General features: G+C 39.7%; 1 protein-coding gene across 4 annotated transcripts in view; it reads right to left on the reverse strand.

Moving 5' to 3' along the window:
- The window catches only part of GYS2 (glycogen synthase 2), a 49,600-nt gene extending 27,888 nt beyond the window's left edge, over positions 1-21,712 (reverse strand). The window contains exons 1-5 of one of the 4 annotated variants that reach the window (XM_083821786.1): positions 20,888-21,712; positions 20,518-20,751; positions 12,892-13,073; positions 10,936-11,127; positions 9,960-10,145 (exon numbers count right to left, since the gene is read on the reverse strand). In XM_083821786.1, the coding sequence (XP_083677912.1) occupies positions 9,960-10,145; positions 10,936-11,127; positions 12,892-13,073; positions 20,518-20,638 (681 nt within the window). In that variant the 5' untranslated portion in view covers positions 20,639-20,751; positions 20,888-21,712. Of the gene's footprint in view, positions 1-9,959; positions 10,146-10,935; positions 11,128-12,891; positions 13,074-20,517 lie in introns of all 4 variants that reach the window. The other 3 variants (XM_083821788.1, XM_083821787.1, XM_083821789.1) reach the window with 3 other exon arrangements.
- Positions 21,713-21,992: the final 280 nt, after the last annotated feature.

Here is a 21,992-nt window from a genome sequence, read left to right on the forward strand (position 1 = left end):
AATGGAGTTATTATAGTTATGGAGAGGTGGGATATAACGACTCAGCCACAAATCCTGAGGGAACAAAGAAAATAGAAAATGAGATATTTTCTGATACTCACAGCTGTTCTTCCTCTAAGTCCACCACTACTATTTGCTGCTCTTTTTAGTTCAGTTTTAACTCAATTAATTTCTAGAGGCAGATGTAAGTTAAACCCCTAGATAAACCACCCCAAATTATTTCTGTCACTTCTAAATTTTGCAGCTGCCTTTTTATTGAGCTAAATGAAAACTAAACAAAACAAAGAAAGCTCAGGTCTGGATCACTAAGTTTTAACTGCAAAGGCAGGTGCAAAGGATTCACCTTCTCTCAATATCTATTAACTAATGCTCCACACTGAAATTCTCCACTATGGCTGCATTTACCAAGAAGATTCCTTACCATATGTCCCTATTACTGTCACAATGTTCCTTTGCATTGACAAGTATCTGATGTTGTTCTAGCTAGAGGTGACTACATTTTACCAATGGATGCTGAGATCTTTGTGAATAACTGCATATTAGAATTTTACATTCACAAAAGTATTCCAGGAATAGGAGTAAGGACTAATGTCCTTACTTAAGCAGGCTTTCCTGTCCGTCTGATATAGAGTTTCTGGCTCACAAAGAAGTTAGTGAAACAGAAACTGGCAAGAGCTATGCAGTGGAAGCCTTATCACAATGGGAAGAAAATCCACAATACCCATTTAACCCATGCTTAAAAGTTCAAATGTTCATCACTGGTGTCCACTGCAAAGTCACTACAATGTAGTCTAAAAAAGAATAATGCTAATGAGGTGTCAATGATTACAATTAAATGGCAATCCGCTTAGTCTTACATGATGTTTCACTCCTGGGAGCATCAAGGTTACCCTCACCAAGGTCAACAGCATGGGCACCATGTAGACTGCATGAGCTACACAGAGCGTGACTGACTCTCAGTGAGCTCTGTCATTTCATTGTTAATGCTAGATGCACAGTCTGAGTCTGATTGCATTTGACTCCGTAACTTCACGGACTGTAATAGATTTAACCATTATTATAGGCTGAGCAGAAAATACTATCTATAGTTATGACTTTCTGACCTTTGTTAGTTGCTTTCCATACATCAGAACTTGGCCAGAAGTAAAGCTATTTAGACTGTGACTTTCCCTATTGAGTACATGCTTAAGAACTTATCTTAAGGGTGGAGAAAAGGAGAAGAAAATAAAGCTGAATTAAACTACTGAGAGTGACACAGAGCTCCAGTATGATGCTTGGCTTATTCTAACACAAATCTTTTACATTCAGTCCCTAACTGTGTTCTTCCTTTTCCTGAGAGACTACCTTGACATTTTTGAGTCTGATCTGCTAAAATGCTGAGCATTTACATCTGCATTGGAATTCCATGGGACCTTGTGCTCTGAGGTTAATAAAAGCTTTTTTAAAAAAATTTAAAAACTTTCCTAAAAGAACATCATTAATGTAACTACCCCCCTTAATATGTGTGTGGTAAACAAATTAATTAATGTTTCTGGAACATTCAGATACCACTGATGACTGCTGCAAAACAGCTCTTAAGAGTACTGCAGATTTGCCCTCTTCAGAGAAGAAATCTTAATTACATGTAGTAAAAAAGATAGCAGACTGTACAAAAAAAAAATATTCTGATTGTTCAACTATTGTGTACAAAAGATGCAAAATGGGGCAATTCTTTAGCATGCTGGGCAAACACACAAAGGGGATGAAATACCACTGCACAGTCAAAACTATGCAAAACTTTTTTCAAGTATGCTTGACTTCATATTAAAAATATTTTTAAACTGCTAACAAAACAAACAAACAAACAAAAACAACCAACCAACGAACCAACCAACCAAACAAACAAAACTGGCTAAACTTTAAAAGTTTTTTGTTCTCTTCTCCTTCCTCACCAAGAATGGATTCTTTACAAAATGTAATTCAAAACTACATTTGGGACATGTTCACTAACTGTAAATATATACTCCCTGCAACTCTACTGGGAGAAAGGTTCTTAAAGGGATTTTTACAAACACTATGGCTTATTTCATGCTAGCTTTTGTTTCTTTTGATGCATGGAAACACTTAACACATTTAACACATAAACACACTGACATCTCTCCACATGAAAAAATATTCATTTTTTCATCTTCTGAAAATGGGAAAGATTTTATTTTGCACATTCTTACATTACTTTTGTTGTGCTTTTTCAAAGATGTGCAATTCCATTAGCAAGAATTTGCTCTTTATTAGCAAGTATAAACTGAGGTCGCGCAGAGTCTTCACATTTCATCTGTTCTTATTTTCCAGAAGTTTCCTCCATTGAACCATATTGCCAGATCCTCACCTTTAACCTAATTTGTAGTGTGGAATAAGAAATCTCATTGTGTACTTCTGAGCAGGCTAGACTAGTGAGTTCAGAAAATACGTGTTAAACAAGTTGAAGGACAGGTTAAATGGAACTTAACTGATGGGACAGTGCAGGAGACAAATCTAGTCCAAACAGTGGAGTACTGTAAAAAGACAGCTCGAGAACTAGAGGTAACATGAGGCATAGCTCTGTATTGAGCTAGTGTGCCAAAATGAAGCAGAACACCAGTGCAGCAAGACTGATTTTCAGCTCCAGGCCATCGTTTCTGCTCAGCAACCTCTCAGCAGTCTGGATGCACTGTTTGTCAGACCCAGCTCAGGCATCTGTGAACTATGTTCCATAATGTTCACTTTCAGCAAGGCCAAAGCAAAATATCTGTGAAGTGCGTCATGCTTACTTATGTTTGTTTGCTGTTATCAGCAAATTGGAACACTAGCAAAGCCACAGATGAAAGCTACATCCAGAGAAAAACAGATCTAAGCCAGCTTCACTGTTTTTTTCCCTCAGTGGCTTTTAAGGACTAACATCTTTACTGTAAATACTCCATTGCCCTCAGTGAGGATATCCTCCTACTATGACTGTTGAAAAGCAAGCAAATTATTAGAATTCACATGATAGCAAGGATTAGAGGAGAAAATGCTTCCCTTATAAGGCCACTCTAACTCCAAAGCAAAACAGGAAGATGTTCCACAGGCATAATGTTTTTGACTGAAACTTCCATTTGTTGAAATGCAGTTCTGAGGAGTAATTCCAACTCATTTTTATCCTTTCTAGAATCCATGTGATGAACATAACATTCATTCACGTCTTAAAATTTAGCATGTTAGGGAGCATAGTGGGTAATTACTGATCCTGCCAGCATGACATTCCATTTCAGAGAGCTAAGACAATCTTGGAATGTAAAAAGAAGAGAATATCAAGTGGTTATGGGACACTGGTATTATGTTTCTCTTGGAAACAAAGAGCAGTTACAGAAGTAATAAATTCAAATTAGACATTCATTGAATTGAAAACGACAATTTGCAAAAGATTTAGAAATGCACAAGAAGAATGATTTGAGAGTGGAAAAGAAGGAAAAACTATACTAGCTATATTAATGGTTTTTTAATAGTCTGTATACCTTCTGTAGATTCTCAAACTAGACTATTCCTCTGTATCGTCAAAAAAAAAAAGTATGATGAAAGCCGACAGATGTTAAACCAAGAATAAAATCAATCTGGAAGTAAAATACATAATTTGGATAATGAATAACTTGTGGCAACTTTGCATAAATAATGTGGATTCCCCTCATCACTTCAGCCTTACCTCAGGAGTGGATAACATTTTTGTATGCAGTTTGTATCTCAAATGAAAATATAGGTTTGATATATGAATTGGTAGCTAAGGATTTTTTAGGCAGAGAATAAAATTATTTTTTCTGGTTTCTAAAGTTGGTGGCATACTAAAGTTCACAAGGTGATTCTGCAGTGCAATCAGGAACTGTCAGAGAGATCAGTCTGGAGTTCAAATTCCTTATTTACGGACAGATGGAATGGAAAGATCTTCAATTCCAACATAATCACATCGGCTGCCATTGTCCAAAGTATGTAAGAATTACTTCTTTTAAAAAAATCCATCTTATGTGAGATTTAACTCCCATTGATTGTTATCTTGTGCAAATAGAACTTTCATTCTGGTATAGCTCAGCCATGCCAAATAAGACTGAAACTTACACTTCCTGGCTTAAGTCAGATTTCCATTAGCTGCTCTACTACCAAAATGGATCAGCTTTGCTCAGTGACAGTGAGCTCAGTGACAGCTATGACAGTTCTGAACTAAGAGGGACAAGAGCTTGTGCTCTTATGTTGTCAGCATAAAAGCTCTCCAATGTTCATTTCCATTGGGATTTTTAGTACTGTTCCTTTTAGACCTCTTGGGACAGAATTCTCCACTACTTTGCAAACTAGATTCAATCACATTGCTAGGTCTGAATAGAAGTGTTACATATTGGCAGGGCACCGTTATATAAGGAAAAAAGCTATAAGGAATGAAACTAATTTTTTTTTATTTCCTTAGAGCACTTTTTCCATTAGAACTCAGGGTGATTTTTTTTGTAAGAAGCAGCAGAGGGTGAAGTCCACAAACCTCTCAGCTATGCCAGGCCAGTGGTTCACAAAGCCATTTTAGTTGCCTCTCAGATGGAACTCCAGGTTAGATCATTTGCCCAAAAGATTGTTCCTAATTCACCTAGGAACTAGCCTGGACCATCATTGTCTCTCAGTCAACTTATAAAAGGTGTTGGTCCATTTAAAGAGGAGAGAGGAGAGAGAAGAGACGGGAAAGGAGAGAGGGGAGAGGGGAGAAGAGATCCCTTAGTGTGGAAAGCAATAAAAGATTGACATTCTTGATCTTCAGCTGAGAAGTCAGTTGCTCCTGAAGAGGAAAAAGGCTTTATAGACTCAGAATTTTTTCACAGAACCTTTATCCTAGCAACAAACAAATCCTTACTTTCACTAGTGTAAAAGCTACACTTGACATGGGACAAAGGGAAGAAATTCCATGCATTCCTGGTTGGACTATTTAGATCTGCAAAACTTATTACGCTAGCTAAATCTGATACTATCTCATTCGGAATGAGGCTCATAATATGCTCTGTTGTTGAAATTAGGAAGTGTTGACCTTGGAAGAGTTCAAGCCAGTAACCTGTAGATGGGGTTAGCAGTCCCTGACCCATCTGTTTATCCAGGGTTCTTCAGATGCTTAAAGGTAAATAGAAATATCACACACTACCTGTTACCATGCAAGTCAGCTTCTGTTTTGTTCTTTCTGCTTTCCCTCCCTCCCTTCCTTCAGAATCACAGTGACTTAAATGTGAATCAAGGAACTAAAACATACACTGATTAGCTGATATAGGTAGGGTTAATGCCTCAGAGGTCCCTAGGTCAGACAAACTGTTGCTTGTTAAATGCTGCTGAAGACACAACAGTGTTCCTTCTAGTATGCACTATGTGCACACAGTTAAGGGTTTAACACCCAGTTTTCCACTGGAGCAGGATCAGCTGAATTTCTCCCAGTCTAGATGAACTAAGTCTGTAAGAATATAAGAACTGTACACTCTCATATAGCGATGCATTATGAGAACCATGATCCTGTCTCTGACTGAGGTAAATAGCAGATGGCTCAGGAAGAGGTCAGAAGTCAGACATTATGGTCTTACTTCTATAGTGCACTCTCCTAGCTTCCAGCAACCTGCAGTTCTAATTTACTAGGTTGAATAGTTTTTCAGCTCCCTGTTTTTTCCAGCCATTTTGGGGTACACTTCTGAGATACGTGACAGCCATGAGGCTGAACAGCCTTCTCTCTCTTTAGACCCTGTCAGGTCCAGTTGCTATCCCTAACATCAATTCGTAACATCAGTGCAAACAGTATTTGAACCGATTGGTGAACTCACTCAAGTTCCCAAAACCTGAAAATGGCTTATTACAGCTCAGACTGACAACACAATCATTTAACCACACAGTTCTGGTGGCCCTATGCCACCTAAGGCCCCTGTGTGATTTCAGGAATCTCTAAAGAATCATGCATCACAGCATGGCAACCCTTCACTAATTGATGCTTAATTTTTCACCAAAAGACTAGTAAGAATGAAGGCCAAGGTTTCACGGATCCAGTGTTTGTAAGGGCTATCAGAAGATCACATGGAGCCTTCCCTTCCACTTTTACCATCTGGCAGGGGCTGGTGATTTGAATTCTTTGTTCGTAGGAATGCTAGAGAAAATGTCAGCCAGCCCGCACTGTACAGCCCTTTGAATGATTGTTGATACCGATGTTTACTCCAAACAGGTTGGGTCTTGGGCCAAAGTATTCTCTGATCTAAAGCTACTGACCTTGCTGGCTTACTTCAGAGAATACAATTGTGCCTTCTATACTTGTGCTAATTGGCACATATTGAGCTTAGAAAGGTGAATCAAAGAGGTATTTTTTCGCTGTAGAATCTGGAGAAGGACAAAAAATCTCAGTAATCCTTCACATTTTTGAAAGAGATCTTTCAACTCTGCTTGTATATTCTGGTAGTGCCTATTTACAGGGGTGTAATATCCTGGGGAGTAATGAAGTGAAAGAGTGCTGAATGCATACGTGTGCACACGTGTTTGCGTGCATGTGCACAAAGACAGCAGGGCTGGTGGACAGTGGAGGACAGGCAGGGAGTGCATTAGTGTCAGGGCTGGCAGGAGATATTATAGTGAGGAAGAACACGCTGGTCACACACATCCAGGGCACTGTAAAAGGGGTGAGGGAGGGAGAGGGGGAGTGAAGACTTCAAAGTTGCTGGGTAAGCATCTTTACTCGTGCATCTAACCACCATGGTATCATGAAAAATCTCCATTGTTAAATTCTTGAACATTGCAGCAGAGCAGCCTTACTGACCAAAGTACAGCTCTCTCTAGCATGCATTCAAACCCAGCTTTTCTGTTGAGGGCTAGAAAAGGGAACATGAGGTTTCTTCTTTTCTTTGCAGGAGCTGTTTATGCTCAATTGTCTTCAAGCACAGCTAGGCCATACCTTTTCCTTCGGTGCTGCAATGACTTCTCTGTGATATGTGGCACAGCACATACCACAGTTGTTTCTTTCCCACCTCTCTCAGCTGCTGTGCTTAAAGCTGGTGGAATATATATTCTAAACATGAAAAGCTGAACAAAAGTGAGAACTTAAAGTTTATTATTATGCCTTAAAGAAAATTATGCAATGGCACCAAAACAGAAAAAAAAAGCTATTATAATTCTGGGGTAAGTTCCCATGAGCTAAAAGTGTAATGTCTCATCCAAAGGTTAAACATTAGGAAGCCCTGGAGAATCTTCATCACTGGACAAATCACTTGTTTTACCTTAATAGTTCACTACTAGAAGACAGCAGTAAGAACTGCCTCTGAAGACTTGCTTATCTGTACCATTTAATTGCTGCACTCTAGATCAACCTCTAATGTTTCTCAATCAGTTTTTGGGCCAGGTTGACCTTTTTACAGACAAAGGAACCTTCATTACGATATCTGATCTCTTACTAAATGTTAACTTTGTCAGGAAGAGCTTTAGCACCTTATAAGTGTGTGAAACTGTAGCGTAACAGCTTGGCATCATTTCTTGTATTAATAATAAATTTAAATGTCAATCTCTACACAAGAGAGCATAACATTATCACATAGCTGATAGTTACCAGTGGGATTTGTGAAGATTTGCAGCAGGATGCACAGTAACTTATCACATAAAGTCAATCATGTCATGTGTGAACAGTAAAAAATTATGCTAATAGTGTGACTAGTATATAAATATACTAAAATCTGTACACCTGCTCAGATGCAAGTTCATGACTTTCTTTCAAGTACACAGACAAGGGTGAGGTCCCCAAAGTCATCATGAACAAAAAAAAAGTTGCTTTTTTGAAAAGCAGACTATTTTGTGAGGCTTCTTGTAGATCACCAAATTGAACAGAATACAAAACAAAACATATACTTTTTTAGAACTTCCTTTAAAAAAGGAAGAGATTTTTTTGACACAGTATATTTAGCTTCAGTTTGTTAAACTATTAGCATTCTTTTCTTTTTTTTTTTTAAACTCCAATTTCTCATTTTAAATACCTTTTTATTTTTTTAAACTGTGACTTCCTCACTAACAAATTACATCTAAGAATACAAGGGTGAATTAATAACGTTTCTGCTGAAAAGTTCCCACTTTCTCAAGTGTTAAACCTGAAACTACATGGTCTTACTTATTTCAATCTTGCTGTCCAGAGAAAAATAATATGAGACTGAAAGCTAGATTTTGCATATATACATACAGGGGGAATACAAGGGAGTAGGAATGTCTAGACTCCTGAAAGCTGCATATGACAGCATGACTGGGTTATTCATGCTGTCTCATTAACGCACCCAGCAATAATATCTCATTTATGGGACTAGTTTTCTTAGGTGATAGAAGGAGACAGATGGTAATATGAGGATATTTGCCTTGCACTGACTGGGCAGAGAATTCCCCCCAACATACTACCATGCTGCATCCCTGCATGCATATCGGTAAATGAGTAGAGACAGTTTCACTCCTAGTGTGATTTAGTAGTTGCCTTTAGGAGGGTGGGAAGAGGAGTAAGGTGAGTGACTGCTTCCCTGTAGTACAAGGGAATGGCAGTGTACTCTGAGCTTCTGAATAAGGACAGTAGCACACTACTGCTTGGTCTTTGTCTTTGGGAGACACTGAAGCTTGACACACTGTGGAACAAACATTAAATACTTTACCAATAAATTCATAAATTCATTTTCTTCACTGATTCTAGCCAAAGAAATGCATTGACAATAAATAAGGCAATTGTTTTAGCCTTTTAACTACTGATGCCCCCAATACATGGTAGAATGAAAAAAATCTCTTGTACTCAATTTGTCTGTAACCACATCAAAAATCTCAGATCATGTAATGTAACTCTTCTGAAGGCAGTACTAAAGACATCTGGGTCCTTGAAATGTTTGTTTATGTTATGCTTTTAGTGGAAAGAGAACAGCAAAAACCAAAACCACTAGACAGTTTGCAAGAATTCCCAGAAGCAGATGTGGGTCTTTTGAACTCAGAAAATGCTTCCTACATTTGTCAGTTACAAACAAAGCCTAACATGGAAAGTTTGAAAGTAGAAGGACTTCTAATGACTTGGGAGAAGTAAGAAGTAGGCTAGGGAAAGGAAACAAACAAACAAAAACATTTTAATGGTATTCCAGGGTAATTTCAGCAAGAGGAGAGGTACTCGCTATTTTCATTAAAGAAAGAGTGCTGTTAGGCTGCACCTGAGTACAGCTGATTGGGTTTTACATTTACTGGTTACTCACTGTGCTAACTAACTCACGAAAGGTAGCATACATTGCTTGAGTTGATTGCCTTTCCTGAACGTGAAGGGGAAGATTCTCAACGGCACTTGACTTGCAGTGATATCTGGCCCTATAACTCTTCCCTGGCTTTTGAAAATGCCTCAAATCATTGAAAAGAAGGTTAGGAATCTCTGCTGGCAAACCCATACTCTTGCAATATTACTTCATATGTTAGCAGAACGGACCAAGCCACTGACTTGTCTGAAGGCTGAGTGAGTTTCAGTACTCTGCAGTGTAAGTCTGGTAACCCAAAGTTAACTAAAGGGAGCACAAGTATTCTAGGCACCACTGATCTTTAGGACCTGACAGATGGCACAGAGACAAAGCTACTTGGACCTAGACACCACCAGGTCTTACCATTTCATAGATTCATGGAATCATAGAGTGTCTTGGGTTGGAAGGGCAGAGACAACTCCCACCAGACCAAGTTGCCCAAAGCCCCATCCAACCTGGCCTTGAACACCTGCAGGGATGGGGCATCCACAAGTTCTCTGGGCAGCCTATACATTTCTTTTGCCCTGGAACTGATGATCTATTTCTCACTCTGCTGTGCAATCCTAAGCTTGTTCAATCATAAGTGATCACGCAAGACAAAAAAGTACAATACATAGTGTAATGCAGTAAACAGAAAAGGAATCAGGAACTGATTAGCTGAAAAAAAGAAGGAATGAGTAAAATATCTCTTACCTGGTCAAGGTTGTTGTAAAAATCAATACTGGCTGCACACAGGTATCTCCCAAGAAGAGTGGCATGGGTAGTAAAAATTGTGGCAACAGGAAGTTTCTGAGATCGAGACAGTATTAAACCCACTCCTGCCTGCCATTCATGGAAGTGAGCAATTATGTTGGGCTTGTCATCAAACTGAGAGGAAAGCTGAAAACAATTAGCAAGAACACACATTAAACACACATTATCCTGCTCATCATCACAATCTCAGAAATGTTCTTTTATGCCTTCTTCTGTGTGCTTCCTTTCTTTCATATGACAAAATAGTACAGTATTTTAAATGGTCATGTGTCTTGATTCCTACCAGCCCTAATCCTTAGACCACAAAGCACATGTGCCTCAGAACAGTATCCTTCCTTGAGTGTTGGGCAGCTCTCAGGCAAGGACAGTCACTCTTTATTCTTTCAACTTACTTTTCTGCTGTTTAATCTCTCATTTGGATAAAGAAATCATGAGCACCTGTGACAGAGATGATTCTGCAGACTGACAAAGTTTCCTGTCTTTGGGTGGGCTGTGGCAGAGTAACGTGAAGTCACAGTGCTGTCATTCTGTCTGTATCACTTCTGCAAGGTAGAGTCTAGCAGCTGAGAGATACATTGCTTACCAGCTTCAAGGACAGTTTGTGAATGTGACAACTTGACTATGGTAGGAGAGGAAAAGAGAGCTTGAGGTCTTACCTGTAAGAGCATCCAGTGACAAAGGAGTTGAGAAGAAACAGAGGGAGAAGTGACAGTAAAGACACAGCACATTTCACATTGGGCTCCCCATGGAAAAATAAAGTGTTAAGTTATAAATCCAAATTTTATCTAGATCATGCATTGACTTTTTAAAAATCATAATTTTCAAACTGGAGGGAGAATAGAAATTACATCCCAAAGATCTTCTGCCTTGCTGACAAAACCAAAGGATTTAAAAACTCTAGATTTAAAAACTGTACCTCTTTTAAAAACCAGGCTGTTAATGATCCAAAAATCACAGCATCATTGGCTTCTCGGTCATGAAAAGGGATCCCAATGTTGCTAACATCCCAAAATTCGCCTTTCCATCTATCCAAATTCCAGGCTGCTGATCCTATATCAAACAACAAGACATATGGACTGCCTTCTATCAGCCATCTTCCAAAAAAGACCTACAGGAAAGAGGCAAGGATATAATAATTCAATGTTAAAGTGAATGTAAAGAACAAGTTCCGTAAGTATTTTCATCCATCAAATCTTAAATATTTTACATAAGGAATATAATCATAGTCCTACATACCCAGGATTTGTGGTTTTCTTTGCAAAATACATGGAGTAATACTTTACCAAAGGCACGGGTAAAAGGAAACTACATGACATTTCCACATTCTGCCCACATGGTGCAGTTGGTGCCCTTTGGCAGAGTGGAAGGAACAATCAGAAAGTGTCAGAATACCTAAATACATGTCAGCCCCCCAAAGTACAGCTTTCCTGCACTATCTGCATCAGTACAGTTAAATATCTCTAACAGAATTTTAACTCCAGTGATATAACCTACCTGCCAACAAGGAGAATAGACTGAACTGTCACAAGGCCACAACACACAGATGGATACATGCTACAGTCTGCACAGTCAAATTATTTTAACTTAGTTCTTCTGAACCAAAATGGCTACAGCAGCAGAGGCATATTATCTGCAGAGAATGAGGTACTATAGGTAGGCTAGTGTAGTTTATACTCTGTACCCCACACAGAGGACTCTTTTATGCTAGTGTTCAATCTCTTTTCGTTCACCAACCTCTGGGAGCTCCAGGGAACCCAGCCCTGATGCAGAACAGGCTGGATAGAGGTGGGGTCTTAAAAACAATGAGATGAAAATTCTTAGATCCATTTGCACAAAAAGTACAAGCTGTAACAAAGACAAGTGTGTAAAGGACGCTCAGCTCCCTGTGTACTTATTACAGGCTATTCAGGTTCTTACTCAGGAAAATGAGGTTAAGGAGTAGGGAGTCTTTGTGAACCCTGACTTTATCTAAATATGGAGTCAGGTTGCAGCAAGGAACACACCTGACCAGAAAAGTTTGGAAGCATTCCTAGGTCCCCTAGTTTAAAGGGATCCGTTGCGATACATAAGCAAAATCCAGTCACAAATGTTAATAGGATAAGTGCAGCTCCTGGAAACTAAGGCGTCATTATTAGAGATCAAAGCTATACTTGATGTGCCTGGGACAGATCTGCTGCTATATATGAATACTCCTATAGCACAATACACATGTTAGACTGGCAGAGTTGGCTGATTAAACTGAATGTATGCCGGAGCAGCATGAAGCATATATATAACATTGCAATTAATCTGCCCCACAAGCCTTTTGCTATTTTCCAAACAAAGGAGGACTATTACACAGCTTGCAGAGTCATCCCTTTATAAGTAACAGAGGCAACATGCAATAGATCTAACCCCAATATTATCACTTGGGTGCTTTTCTCAAGTCTGCCTGTGTTTTGTCCACTTCTCTCTTTCAACTCGGAATAGTGCTACGTAAGAAAAATTGTGAGATGATGAAATGATTTTCTCTAAGTTTCTGCAACAGCACAAGAATGCCAAAGGTAATATAAGAGTTCAGTCAAAATAAGGTTGTGTTATATCTAGTAAAATCTTACTGCATTTAGAGACTGGAGAAGTAAGTCATTAATCCAGTTAAGTAGTCTTGCAGATAAATGACTGTTAAAACCTGTAATTGGATAAACCAGTTCCTCCTCAAAAATAACCTTTAATGAATTGACTTTGCTGTTCTAACAGTAGAATCTGAGCCTTTCCCATTGTGACATTGACCAGGACTGCTGTGTCAAGTGGAATAACGAGAGCATTAACCAAAACTGTAATCTCCTCAGAGTCAGTTTAGTTGCCCTGGGAAGCAGTAGCACATCTGATTTACCTGACACCCTTGGCTTTTCATGGTGTCCATTGCCTTCTTAACTGCCGGGTTTGGAGGCTCACATGCTTCCACCTGAGTCTTCACATTGTGCTCAAAATAGGGACCAATCAGAAAATAGTTTTCACCCCATTCATCTGCTGTAATTTTGGCTTTTGTCTGGATCACAGTGTAAATGCCTCCCACTGCAAAAGAAGATGACAAAGAACAAAAAGTAGAAATGGGCATGGGCCACAAAGCTCTGGAATAAGCACCAACCAACTTGAGGGTCAGATACTCCACTAGTTAAGCCAGTTCACACATTCAGAGTTTAAGTGAAACCCAGACTCAAATAAATAGGAATTCAGTCTGTTGGGACCAGAGCTTCACCACTCAGTTTAGGAGTATTCACTGATAGCAGACCACAAGTAATCCTTAAATGGCAATCTTAACACTTTGCTTAATTCTGGGTGACGGCATATGGGTTCCCTCAAACCCTCCTCTGACCACAAATGGATGCTTTCTAGTCTTACCTATTACTTTTATCTAAGTCTATGATTGTTTTATTTTTAAATTTCTTTCATGTGTTAATAGTCACACCACAAATATTCATCCAATATGTTCTTTTATGTTGCCCCCCTCCCCCCTTTCAGGTCTTGAAGTCTTTACATTCAGACTATGGAATTCAAATCCTGAGGTTCATGCTTCCACTTTCACATGCCAAGTCTTAATTATACTGCATCCCAAGTGCAGCCTGCTGCTTCTTCTATTGCAGAAGTTATCCTTTTCAACCACATTCTTTGCGATGTGGAAGTGCATGTGGTAACAACTGAGCTGGCACTACACACAAATCACTGAGAGAAGTAGAGGGAGTGATGAATTTCATTGACTACTGGCCATGAAAATAGATTTAACCCGCAATCCTCAAAGCAAGAGGTTTCATGTTCTATCACTAATCTAAAATTGTTAAAATTGGAACAAGTGTAGCCTACATTGCAAATATGAATGTGTGCAGCATCTTCCACCAAAGTATTGTCTATTTTAAAAATAAGTGCTGTATTAAATACGTAAGAGGACGGGACTGCGACATCCCCTAATGAGTAAATACAGATCTATCTAGTCTTGAACACGGTATGCAAGAGTCAACTAGTTGCTCTTCCCTCCCTGTTTTCCACCTCTGTCCCTGTAAGCCATGCAGTGACAGGGCAGCCTTGCAACCCACCTTTGTCACAGGACCTGTGGTGGTCCACAGGTCTTAAAAAAATTAAAAAAGAGATCTTGAGAAGAAAAGAACAATGTCTAGAAAAACATATTGACTTTAGAAATTACTCTTTCCCAAAACAAATTCAAGGAATATATTATATATCATGAAGAGATGGCTTACATCTGCGAGGTTATGTAGAATTCACTGGAAATACCCATATTAGGAAGCCACGTATTACACATTCTACCAAGTAAGAGTTCGGCTGAAAGTAAACATGCAAACCCTAGCAGAATTCTCAAATTATCTCCAACAATTTGGTAAACCTCCTGATTCTTACTCAATCAGATGTTTTAAGGTCATATCGTAGATAGAAAACCTTTCCAAACAACAAGAATATATGAAAATCTCATAACATTTTAAGTTTCTGTATTCAGCCTCTGAAGTTTTATTATCTGAAACAGGTTTTAAAACAAACAACGAAAGACAAAATAAAAAATAGATGCAGTATCAGGAGACATCAGATCCACAGAACTGGTTCAGATCATAAATAAACATTGTAAACATGGAGCATTACCAGTAAAATGTGGATAAAGCGCTAATTTAGTGTTTTGATCTCCACCAAAATGTTTTATTCAATATTTTAAGTTCTTATGGTTTTAAAATGTCCTTGAAATAAACATATTTCTATTATTTCTTTTTAAAATTTGTTTTTAACTTTTCTGCCAGAAAAAGGGAATCAAGTTAAAAAAGAAATTAACAGCAAATCTTTCTCCCCATTTATTTCCATTCACCCTCTTCCTTTTTTTTTTTCCAGGGAAAAATAAACTGGCATGGACAGGAGAACTAAAATGTTTGGGAAAGAAGGATTTTGTCTATTTAAGAAAGTCTGACTGTTTTTTTAGTGACCTCTCTAGAAAGTAGATGAACATAAAATATCTGCTCAGAAAATATTTCATAGTATTATTGTTTAAAGTTTGAATATTTTCATATACTTTGCCATTACTATAAATTTATCTGAAAATTTATCTACATTACACTAGCCATTTACTTCTTTCAGTCCTGGTGCATTACTTCCGCTGCATGTTTAAAATCCAAGCAGTAGTTAGAGCCCTCAAAGACAGACATCAGATCTATCTAAATAAATAAAAGGCCTGCGAGTCAAGAACAGTCTCCCCATACTGTATCACTGCTGAGGACAGCATTAGGCAGAAGTGGAAACCTCATTGTGCAACTGGAGATCTTTGTGCAAGATCTAACCCTGCAGAAGACATGCTCTTTCTGTCGCAAGCTATTATATGCAAAGACTCATTGCAAATGCTTTGTGTCACCTGATGAGATGTGGCCACAACTTGCAGGAATACACAGGAGCTGCATTACTAAAAAATGGCTTCTGGAGGTAGGACCCTTTGAGCATGAATTGCCAAAACTTCTCAAAGCTGCCAGAAATACCCACCATTCATTTTACTTGCTCTCCCACCCACCCCACATTGTGGAGGGAGAGAGGCAAGCAGCCACAGAAACCGAAAAGGAAGTAGAGAGGCAGAAAGAGAAGCTATGCAACTGAGACGGAGATAAGTGGCGACCTCCAGGGCGACCTCCAGGACCACCTCCAGGACCGTGCAGGAGCTCTTCCCCACACACTTTTGCTACAGAGGCAGAGAGAGGATCAGGCTGTTCCCAGGGCACTTCAGCTGCTTTGCCACAGCCTCACCGGGCCACTCTGAAGATACTTTCCTGGGAGCCATGCTTGTGTGCAACTCAAGAGGGAAGTGGGATCCCAGGCTCAGGGTTCAAACTGACTTTACTGCTGCAATTACTAGTTATATCAGCTATTCTTTCCCCCCCTTCCCATCCTAATGTATCTCTGATCTACAGACATGATAAAATTAGGCATGAACTCATTTCTTCTAATGTTTGGTTGGATTTTTATTTATTTATTTATTGTGTGTATCTGGGCACTATTTTTAGAGTAAAATATGTCAAGTGAAAAATACACTGCCTCTTCAGATAGCAGATGCTTTTCATGTATTTTTGGCTACTTTTTTGTGGCCAGGACTCATCAGAAGATAAAAGTTCTCCATATTCTTTGAAATTCTGGCACTCCAAATGTATTTTGTAATAATGCCGAAACACTGAAATTTATGACAGATGGCCACAATACAGAAGCTATTCCTATGTGCATCACCCTGAATAAAAAGGACTGCATTTGAGATTTCTTTGATGTTGGTATGCTACCAGACTGTAAAAATGCAAAGGGCTTTGATGCAGTGCTTATGTTAAGTTTCCTATGAGAATATGTTTTTTCTTTCATAGATATATATATTTATCCATACATATATACATACCAATCTATCTATACAGATGATAGATACATAGATATAACAAGTATATCTTATATAATTATATAAGAGAGATGGTAACATATTCTCAATCTCCAAAGTGTTCTAGCTCTCGTGTGTCACAGACTCCAGCGTTCACCTTCTCCCAAGCAACTTTCATCATGGAAAGATATTTAACACAGAGGGGCTGAAGTTCTGGTCTTACTGACTTCAGAGAATACAGGATTTAATTTCTAAGGGCCAGATTTTCACCAGAGAAACTATATACAGAGCTCTGCTCCATGGGGACCTGAACCAAGGTTTGTTTTTAGTAGAGTCTTCATTCCAGTAGGGATGGAAAAAAATATTTAATTCATCTACCAGTGACTCTTGAGCTAATCTGTCCACAGCTGAATGATGATACAAACTGGCCACCTGCCCAGCATTTTTAAGCACTGTTCTACTTTCTATCTAAAAGCTGTTAAGAAGTACAGCAGAAGGAGATACAGATCTGAGTATCCATGGAGTCACTTTAAAGGCATCTTTATAGAGCACAGACCAGATTTTGAATGTTTGCAGCCCCTTCTCATTAATGTATCAGAAAACCCACTACCCTACAACTAACTGTTATGGCAATTTACAGATTAGACTTCTCCTCTACCCAGATTAAATAGTTCAATTATCATTGGGGAAAACATTTAAAAGAGGTTGAAGAGGAGGCAGCAAGGACAAAAGATCACTGTGGAAAATTTCCAGGACTGCTGCAGCAGTCTCCATACTCTTGTAATGACCTCTGGCTCCCTGCTGACAATTTCCATCTCTGGAACTTTGGACACAAGACCTACAGAGCTTGTAGCCACTTGGTCTGTGCTCCTGTCTTTACAGTTTTATCAGTCTTCGTGTTACGGAGGAAAGAAAACCAGTCCTCCATTGCAACATGCACAGAGATATGACCACACCTGGCTTTACTGAAGCATGCTGTGCAGGAGAAAAGGGAAAGGAAAGGTGAAAGAAGCAGAGCTTCCCCATGATTACCACCAGACCATGTGGCATGGCAGTGCACTGGGGCTCATCTGCCTGCTTTTTTCCCCTTCTGCCACAGAAACACAGTAGATCCACTTCACAATGTGGGACTTGCCCATCAGTAGAAAGTCAAAGAAAGTGAGAAAATCTTGCACCACAAACTGCACTTTTGTCACATCTCTGGCAGTGGACTTTAAATGCAAGATGATTTCAACATTGTGCTCATGTTTTAAGTGGCAAATTCCTTTTCACATGACTTGAGGGAAGGTGGAGGGAGAGTCACACTTGCAAATTATTTTTTTAATTTATTTTTCATTCTCTTCTTCAGCTACCTTGTCTTTGCTTGCACCAGCCAGAGGATGTAAGCAAAGAAGAAAGAAGAGTAACCGAAATGCCTGTGCTTTCCAACACATGTCAGATGTCACTTAGTGCAGGCAGCACCAGAACACCATATAAAAAGGAAGCATGACGAAGAAGAAAACTTTGCCTAGATAGAGCATGTGTTAAATGAACTAGACTTAAAAAACAGAGACACTTTCACTGTGCCAGCTGCTGAGAAAGAAGTTATGAGACTCTGGAAATAATGGATACCTGTAGATCCAAGAGTATTTAATCCATACAACTGACTCATCCCTCCCTACAGCTGCATCAAGTGCCACAGCATCAACCAGCATCATCTCCTGCTCAAGGAAATCCCAGTAAACCCTCTCTCCCCATCAGCAGCCTGGCACATGAAGACCTTCCCACACTACACAATCAGATATACTCCAATCTGCAGGACCCTTCATCATCCTCAAACTCTGAAGTTGAATATATGTGGGAGGTTGAAAAAACAGCTGAGCAGAGCTACCTGTAAAGGGTACTGTTTACAAGAGTGTGAACAGATACCCATCTGTAAGCCCTGGTAGCATGTTCCTCCCTGAGGAGTAACAGGGAAGAAGATATTCAGTCTAACTGTCACTGCCACAGAGAAACGGAGGAACTAATAAGAAGCAGTCAAGGAGGAAATGAACCCATAGCCAAAGTTGATAAAAACACAAAGTTGATAAAAAGCCTTGAACTCCCTCCTGTAGGCAGCAGCAACGTTACACCACACCACTTTAGCAGTGTGAAGAAATTTCACACTGAACTACCCTGATACAGCTTCGCATTGCCAGAAAAGAAGTAATAAACTGTCATGTTAAATGATCAAAATTGTCAGACAATAAACCCAGCTAATGCTTTTATTTCCCTCAATATTAGCAACATTAAAACTAAAACACTAAAACATGTAGCAGTATTAAATCTATATGGGGCAGGCTATTCAGACAAATGAACAGTTCTTCCTTATTCCAAAGGAGACAGGAAAAATACAGTGTAAGCTAATATTTTCTAAGCCTGTATATCTTCTGTGATGACTCTCCCTGCATTTTGTTGGCTACACTCTCTCCTAAGAAGCACAGTGCCCTAGCATTTTCCAAGAACTGTTTATAAAACTTAGGTCACCAGGGAACAGTATCTCACCATGTGACTTTGACATTCAAGTGCATGGAACATATAGAGAAATAGCCTTCAGTATCAAGAATTTAACAGAAAAATAAGCTGAAATGGGCTTATTAAAGAATTTTTGCACAAATATTTCCAGTCAGGGTCAGCTAATGGAATATTTGAACAGAGATCCAGTTCTAATGAAGATATTGTTTGCTATGATTAGCTGAGTCAGCTCCATTTGAATGCAAGGGTTTGATAAGTGGTGTAATGAACGGCACCTTATTTTTAAACTAATTGGAAAAAATGTTTATCCACTTGTAAATATATATACCATGGAGTTCAGAAATGTGAGCAAGAACACCTGAATTTGCCAGATTTATGCTGCCATCTGGTTTCCAGTGGTTTACTTATCATGCATAATGCAAAAGTAAACTCTGCATGGCCCAAGTTCTGTCGGTAGAAGACTAACTCAAAAAGAGTGACTAAAACTAATGAAAAATAAGCCCACAGGGATTCAAAGTGTATAAATTCAGGACTACCTCTGTGTACTGACACTCCTCTCTAGACTAATAAGAGCAAAGTAAAATTGCACTGCAGTGCAGATTAAATACCGGAAGCTATCACAGAACAGTAATTTCGATTTCACCACAGCGATAAACCCTAGAACTGTCTATTCCTCTCACACACAGTTCCCCTTTAGGGTTAAAATCTTAACAGATTACAGATCCCCTCTTCTGACTAATCTATTTATCTGTCAGGACAGTAAGACACACAGGTCAATCATTTACTCATACTAACTCACTTTTGTGACAAAGCTGAAACATGTTCCTGCTTGGTAAACTACACCTAGCTGAAAGGGGGATGATTTGATGAGGGAATAAGAAATGGAGGCAGAAAGATCTTTGCATAACAAGTAGTGTGGACTTTGTGTGCAAAACTGCATGCAGTGCACAGATTTTGAATCTGTACACATGCACAAAACATGAAGTCCATATCTGGCACTACCCGTGTTTGCAAAGACCTGTCCAAAAAGGTTTCAGTTGGCATAAAGACTGCTGGTCATTGACATCTGTTTTTTGTTCAGTGGCTTCAATGCAGCTATGTTTATTTATGCTTTTTTCAAATTTGTCCTCTTCCCTCTCCTCCACGGTGCTGCAGAAGGTTGAGAGAGACTCCTAAACTTCTCTGAATTTGGTGTCTGTTTTACAGCTTCTTTTCATACATTACATTCCCAAGTGAATTTGCATGGAAGGTAAAAGATAAATATTTACAAACCAATGTCTATATATCCATACACATGCACACCCAGGCATAACACTTGGATGTTTGTTTAAACTACGTAGCCCTGGTGGTGAATCATGTGCACACACAAATGCAGAGAAATCCTGACTCTACCACGCTCATTCCATATAGCTACACGCAGATGCAGCCCACAGACAGCAAGCATAGTCACATACGGATGCCACATTTGTTTCTTCCAATACAACCATGCAGCCAACTCTTCCCCAGTCTCCCCTTAATGCCCTTAATGCCCAAGTCCTTCGTGCCTCCCCCAACTTCCAATGCCCAAGTCCTTCGTGCCTCCCCAACTTCCACGAAAAGAGCCATTCTGACTCCTCAGAGTGTTGTACAAACCTTTGTTGGTAACTTCCCAAGAAACTTCAAAGAGCAACAAATCCTCCACTGGTAGGTCTTCATCCTCCCACTGAGGAAGCCCATTAAGAGAGGTCATGGACAGTGATCTAGCCAGTGGCATTTTCTTCAGCCCTTAAATGCTCACCACACAGGCCACAAGATTTATTATCAAATGTTCAGTTAATGTGGCAATTCTCTGCAGTTTTGGTTGGAGTAGTCTTCTGGTGCACTGGGCTGGGAGGAGAAAATTTACTCAGATAGCTGGCAGCTAATGGGTTTAAACTGTCTGACCACCAGCATTAAATTGGCTCAGCAAAATCCTCAGGGCTTGAGAAGCAGCTGCGGGCAGAGGTAAGAATTTAAGACTGACCTGAGAAAGGTCTTGACTGTTTTGGGCCCAGGCCTCTTTCTTCTTTCCTTAGAGGGACATAAAAATTAGTTTTGAGCTTCCCAGCCACAGCATTCACTATCTACCACCTCAGGAACAACTGAAACTCGACAGCTGTAAATTCAGCACTGCCCTGAGCAAACTCCAGTAGGGAGGACACTTTGAGTTCACCACCTGATTTGAGTCCAGCCCCCGAGTCCTCCACTCGACATACACCCTGCCTGTTAGCACTCATGGACCTTCTCTATCCACTGGCCACTCACTAGCTGGGTAAGTAGACTTTTTCTACGTGATATCTCTTAGATGACTTTCCAGGTAAGGCACTGTTACCTAATTCTTGTTCAGTTCATCAGTCCCAAAGCACTATTTTACCTCACACCCTTTTTCCACAGTTAATTCCAGCTGTGTCCCTAGCGCTCTGTGCAAGCTGTTGATTTCATTCTGCTCTAGAGCAAACCTGCAGTCTTGAGAGCTTTTACAGAACCACAAATGCTCTGTCCCTACTTTGGCACACATTTTCGATAGCCCTCTCTGCAGGTCTGGTCCCCTATTTTCCAGCTGGTTTCTCTTTCTCTATGCCACAGCTCTTCTCTGGCCTCTGGGCCCAGGTTCTCTGCCCAGGAAAGAGTACAGCCCTGTCTTGCTCCAGCACAGAGCTGGGATACTGCAAGCAGTGTACACATACGTGCAGAGCTGTAGCTCCAACTCGCAACCTAAGACCCTCAAAGCCCCACAGAGCAGCTGCCTGCTGGGAAGATACTTAAGTGCTTATGCTGAGAGCCCAGTGTTTCTGGGACAGCTGTGTAGATTGAATCCGATTCTGAGCTTAGACCACAACCTGACCAAAATCCGGAATTCAGCATGGATCAAATCTCCAGGTGAGATCCAGGGCATCACTAGCATTGTGGAGAATAATGTTGCACTGGTAAGTGTGGACTTTATAGTAGCACAGATAGACAAAACAATTCCAAAGTGATTGGTTTAGAAGACAGGTGGCTCACCTGTGTAAAAAAAAAATGACTTCCTACTCTTTACAATATAAGAACCAGTAATAAATACTGCAATACCCATAATTGCATATAGAGGT

The sequence above is a fragment of the Anser anser genome, assembly GCF_964211835.1.
Source record: "Anser anser genome assembly, chromosome: 1".
NCBI lineage: Eukaryota > Metazoa > Chordata > Aves > Anseriformes > Anatidae > Anser > Anser anser.